Source organism: Chlamydotis macqueenii, chromosome 15, assembly GCF_036417535.1.
Source record: "Chlamydotis macqueenii isolate bChlMac1 chromosome 15, bChlMac1.mat, whole genome shotgun sequence".
Lineage (NCBI taxonomy): Eukaryota > Metazoa > Chordata > Aves > Otidiformes > Otididae > Chlamydotis > Chlamydotis macqueenii.
The window spans coordinates 5779675-5785691 of NC_141570.1; the positions used below are offsets into that span (position 1 = coordinate 5779675).

The 6017-nt window shown below is 48.5% G+C and overlaps 1 protein-coding gene across 1 annotated transcript in view; it reads left to right on the top strand.

Moving 5' to 3' along the window:
* The window catches only part of MAD1L1 (mitotic arrest deficient 1 like 1), a 366820-nt gene extending 361554 nt beyond the window's left edge, over positions 1–5266 (top strand). The window contains exon 18 of the mRNA XM_086760107.1: positions 4167–5266. Within this exon, the coding sequence (XP_086616233.1) occupies positions 4167–4325 (159 nt within the window). The 3' untranslated portion in view covers positions 4326–5266. The remainder of the gene's footprint in view (positions 1–4166) is intronic.
* Positions 5267–6017: the final 751 nt, after the last annotated feature.

The following is a 6017-nucleotide window of genomic DNA, read 5'->3' on the forward strand; positions in this document are numbered from 1 at the left end:
TTGAATAATTTACCAATTTCCAGGGTTAAGAGGAAGATTTATGATGTTTCCTTCTGGCAGGCGGCAGCTGATCTTGATTCTCCTGGAAAAACAATTGTACTAACGGCTCCTTTCTCCGAGCAGATCCAGGAGCAGCCGCTGCAAGTTTATGTCGCCATGTGGTAAATGGACCTGTCGCCTTGTGTTTTACAATATGGGGAACTCTGCCCGCTGGTCTGATGGCTCTGTGGGGCTGCACAGCCTGCAAGGAGAAAAACAGGGTGTCACCCCTCAAATCTATGGCAGGAGCTGCATCCCCCCACCAGTAGAACCGAGCGTGTGGTAACACGAGGCAAAGATTGATTTCCGTTGCTTTTGTAGAAAAGGCCCCGATAGACCTTAAATCAGACTGAACTGGCAACAGAGCTTGGCAAAAGCTGGAATCTTTCCTTTTGTAAGTATTTGAGATCTGAATAAAACATAACGTAGACCTGAATCTCAGTAGTTTAGTGAGGCAGGCAGATTTTTTTCCATGAATTAGAAGAAACCAGTGTAGGTCGATGTGAAGAGTACCTGTGAGGTGATCCCCTCATAGTACTTATCTTCAGCAGCCTGGGCTGCTCTGTGCTTGGGGAAACTGGGGGTGCGGGGGGAATATCTCCATCGCTAGTGAAGCGCTGCACTTGGCTGGCTCAGCGCAGTGGGGAAAGGCGGTGGTGGTCCCCAAAGTCTCCTCTTGTATTGACTCCTCTGTGCATTGACTATGGAGCGGATGGGAGTACTCCCAGGCTCAGCTTTTCCTTTGCTCCCGCATTTGACTCTAAATCTTGATGCTTTTTCTTCCACACTTATCTTTAAAAGCAGCAGCACACGATAGTGATGTAGCTCAGAGGAAGATGGGTCAGTAGTGTTGGGCACAGAGCAGTTAGGGCTGGGTTTGAAGATACTCTGGTCTCTCTTGCCCCGTTCCCATTCATGGACTGTCCCTGTGGATCAGTGACACTTGTTTAGGTTCCTCAGCTTCACATTTTCTTCCTAGATGGGTTTGGGTGGCTTTTGGCTTCATCTAAACTTCGAATTCCTGGGGGTGCATCAGTGGGGTGAAAGGTGTTTGCATTATGTGGAATGTGTCATGTGAATGGTTGGGATGTGCTGTTACCTGCAAGTTTGTAGCAGGAGTTATGTCCAGGAGTTTTTCTTTGAGGATTGAGACTTTTTTTAATTTAAAAAAAAAAAAAAGATTGAAAAGGAATGGAGGGAGTTCTAGCTATGAACTGTGAAGAGGAGGACTTGAGTGCCTTTATGGCTTTGAACCACTGGGATTTTAAGCTTTGTACCTTTCATAAATCTGGTTTTTAGAGCTGGAGTTGCAGGGATGCTCTGCATTGATCCAAACTGGTGTGAAACAAGCAGAGCCTGCAGCGTTCATTCAAGCAGAGCATCCCCTCCAGTGTCCTCCCCCTCCTCCCTCCCGCACCCCCCTGCCCTGTTGTGATCCCCTGCTCTCTCCCGCTCCCACACCACCCACCTCAGCGCTTCCTCCTCTGCCTGCGGCTCTCCCGGTGCACCAGGCAGGGTGCAGGCTGGCATTTGAAAAGAATTTCTGTGAACTGATGGGAACATATTGCTATTATTTCATATAATCACTTTATTTGTAAAGCACATGCTGCAAAAGTACTTCTGCTGTGGAACTCAAGCAACAAATCTATCTGTATGTCCTGCTCTATACTACGTTATGAACAGATGGGTGAAGAAAAAAAAAAGCAATAAAAACAAATAATAACAAAAGGTAACAATGATAGCAATTTTAAAACACTCCCAGGAAAAAAAAAAAAAAAGAAAAAAGACCTTTCTAATTTTTTTTAAAAGCAGTGTGAGATTGAACGAAGTGAACTGCAAGGGCATCCATCCTCAAAGTTAGCATGTAAACATCTCCTGGCAGAGGGAGAATTGCCTTTTTTCCAAGTGGCTGCCTTCTCGCTTTGTTCTTGTTACAGAAGAGATCATAAGAAACCTGGGTGAGATGTCTGGGGTTTGGAAGCTTTTAGGTTTTGGGGGATTTTTTGGAGTTCATGGGGAGACGGAGGCCACAGGAGGGAGGACGGTGACTCCCTTGACCATCCAACAACTGGGAGAAACCGCAGTCCCGTTGAACTCCATGGGAAATAACAGTCTTCTCAGAAGCACATATTTGTGCACATAACTTTCTCTGAACATTATTCTTCTGCCTCCGCTGAAGGAAGAAACTTCGGTTATAAAGAATAGTGGAGAGAAATTACCATTAATCTCATAAAAACGGAATTATTCAAATGGAGCCTTCACCCACAACGCCAGTGAGCTCAAAGTAAAGGGAAATTTAAAACATTTATGTTACTCCATTTCCGAGATCGTAAAACACAAGCAAATAGTCTGGCACTGGATGCTAAATTTCTTAAGGAACTTACTTTAATTAATTAAACTAGTAAACCAATTAATGGATTTACTTGTAAATTCTTAGAAAATTAATTCTGTGCCCAAAGAGTGTTTTAAATCTGCGAAGGAGGCAGTGTGTGTTTCATACAGAGCTTGAATTCCCATTTCAGATGAATCCAACTCAGTGCTGACTTTGGAGACGCAAGTGATGCATTCATAATACTTGGACCTTCCTCTGAAACCAGCGCTTCCCATCAGCTGAATCCGGGAGAGGGGGATTTGCAAAACAAAACCTGTGCTGCTTTCACAGCACCCAGCCCCTGTACTAGCTCCCGGCTGTGCCACGGCCTCGTCTTGCGCCTCTGGCTTTGTGTGGATTGCGGGTGTGCATCCCGCCCCGTGCCTCCAACTGGCTTCTTCATCTGCCGTCGCTGCCCTCTTGCTGCTTAGCTCCTTTAATCTGACCCAGTGGTACATCAGATGCGCAGAAAGCCAGTCTGGTAGCTCCAGTAAGCAGCGGATTAAAGCTCTGAACATCCTTTGGAGCTGCTGAAAAACAACCGAGCCGAAGTGGAAGAGATTTAAACAAAAGCTAATTTACTTTTCCATGCGGAAACCTTGTTTAGATTCCCTGCCTGGCTCAGGGGTGACGGGAGCATCCTCGGTACCTTGCGATCTCCGCGATCCAAAGTGACACATACATGAAAAGTTCATAATCAAACGTGTCCGGGCTCCTGAGAACACGAAATCAGAAACAAGGAGGTTCCCTGGCGCTCTGGCCGGTTATCGCTTCCATTCTCTCCTAGCAGCTAAAGCCATGCTTTCCCTTCACGTGGAGATCCTCCGGTCTGGCTCTCGGCACCCTTACGTTGGGGTGGGGGGCTGCCCCGCTCCTGCCCGCCCCGGGGGGATGCTGGCTTTGCCCAGCACTGCCCGTGCTGCTCCGCCTCGGCTCCGAGGGGAAGCAGAGCTGCAGAGCAATTAGGGACGGGAGCATTTTGAAGAGGAAAATGGCAGGGGGGAAAAAATTAGCATTTGTGCTGTGATGTTTTTGCTGTTTATTAATAAACAAGCCGTTTTCGTGCCTCCAGGGGCAGGAGAGGCTTTAAGCATTCCTTATTTCTCTTGCATTTAGCTTTTTTTTGCTTGTTTTATATGTTACAAGAGATTTGTAATGTCTTCCCACATGTTGAGTTTCCTTATTTTCATGAGAGCATCTCTGGAATAATTCCTCTGGAGCTCTCGGCTATGCGCTGCCGGGCTGATTTAAACATCCAGAAACACTTTAGGGATGCAGGGGGGATCAGCAGCTTGTTTGGAAGGAGTCTTGTTAATTAGGAACAGGTCTGCTTCCTTCTACAGAAGCAGAATAAATTCAGGGATAAGTGTTTTCATGGAGAGAAAGCCATTGCGCCTAGCTCCTGCCACCCAAGACCTGGGTGATGATGGTGGTGGTGACCCCGACATGGGCACCCCAGTTCTGCGCCAGTGGGGAATCTTTCCAGGATGGTCAAACCCCTCATCTCCCCACTGCCCCGTTTGTCACTGGGGGACACTCACACAGGTGTCCTGATGGGGACACTGGAAATGCACAACTCGGTAACAGCCCAATTACGTGCGTGCTGACACCTGCACCGCAGCAGATCAACGTCTCTTGATTACAGGCAGATCCACACCAAAGGAGGCTTCAGGGCGATGGCAGTAGCTCTCCCCCGTGTCACCGGAGGTGGATTAAAACCCTGCTGATTAATGGGCTTGTTCCTCTTTCCCCTTAGGCCTCCAGCTCCTCCGGTGGAAAAATGCAGCTTCTGGAAACGGAGTTCTCACGAACCATCCGGGAGCTCATTGACCTCCACCTGCTTCGCCAGGACAGCATCCCAGCCTTCCTCAGCGCCCTCACCCTCGACCTCTTCAGCCGTCAGACCATCGCTTAGCCATCACCAGGTGTGGAGCACTGCTGGGCAGGACACTTGAGGTAGCGAGGACGAATTCTCCCTTCCCACCCTTACTTTGTGACATTGGGTTGCTTCTGTTTTACAGAGAGCTCCTTCTTCCCCCTTCTTTCTTGCTGATTCCCAAACCACACCAATTCCTCTGAAAAGCATCATTTCCCTCCTGTGGGAGGGCAAGTCTAGCTCCATTCCAGGGCTCTCCTGTGCCAAGACCCAGTCCCTGCCTTTGAACTGGGAAATGTCTTCATCACTGCCCTTACTGTCTCAGCGTCTCTCTGGGAATATGATGGGAACTGCTGGTTTGAGCAGCCACAGCAGTACCTTCTGCAGCATTTCCCAAACAGATCCCCCAAATCTAAGCCCCAGCAGAGAGCTAAGCCTTGTGGGAGGCTGCTGCTTCCTGCTCCCAGGGTTATTGTCTCCTAATGGGAGCCAAGGGCTTGGTCCCTGAGGACTGGGACCTGGGGAAGGATCAGTCATGAGTAGCAGGTTATTTGTGGATGCCTCCTGCTCTTGCAAACAACTCATCATTCAAAAGGGTTGAAATTATATTCAAAATATCTGGTTACATGAGTCTGCCGTTACTCAGCAGACAAGCACAAGTATAAATGGCCAGCTGAAGACCCAGCATGTGACTTCCATGTTGTGCTCAGGTGTCACTAGCATGCTTTTTGTTCCTCACTGAAACTGTTGGGCTCTTGGTCATCTCAGGAGCGTAGCAGGTGGGAGGGAGCTCTTTGGGGTGCGCTCATTGCTGCTGGCTTTAGCCTGCTGCCAGGCTGTGGGTACCTGCTTGCCTTGCTGGAGGTCTTCCTTGTCCTCTCCTCCATGGAGGATGGAGCAGCCCCTGAAGTCTGACATTTTGTGTTGCAATGGATATAGCTCTTCTGTCGTAAGAATAAAGTGTCACTTCCCAAACTAGATGTGTGACTCTTTTCTTTGGAATTACACTGTGCTCCCCCTGTGCATTCCTGCACGGTAAACCATGATAACGACTCGTCCATCAATGGTCTGATCCTGGTACTGCTTTGAGAAGGGAGGACAATTATCTCAGTTTTTCCAGGTAAGTCTCATTCATGCTGTAAACCAGATTAGTTTGTTATGAACTTCTGTGTATATTGATTTCCTCTTGATTTCAGCAGGAACATACTTCCTAAGCTTGGAGACAAGGTAGCCGTGAGCAGGCTAGAAAGTTCGCTTAGATGCTCACAGTGGTTGCAGCGTTGGCTGTGCATACTGGAGTCACTCTGGGACCTGTTGATGTGTCTACAGGCACGGAAATTAGCTGCTGTAGACCCAACTGGTCAGAGGTGGAGGGACAAGCATGTGCTCTGGGGGGGGCTGCAGCCCCATCTCCCCACCCCTCCTCTCCGCAGGGTTTGCAGGGAGGTGCAATAGCGAAAGTTTGGCGTTTTCTCTTCTGCTTGAAGAAGTCCTGGTGGAAGATGAATTGCCTGACATGCTGTGCCAGGGGAACGCTGCCTGATTCATATGCGCAACGTGGCACTGAGAGTCGCCTTCCTCAGTCATGGGGAAAATGAATCATGACGTCAGCCGCGTTCGGCTCCTCCGCCAACACAATAGCGGATCCTGGCTGCCTCTGAAAATTTTTCTCCTGGCTCCTCACAGGAGAAATGAAGTAATTAATAAGTTTACAATAAACCCTCTATCTTA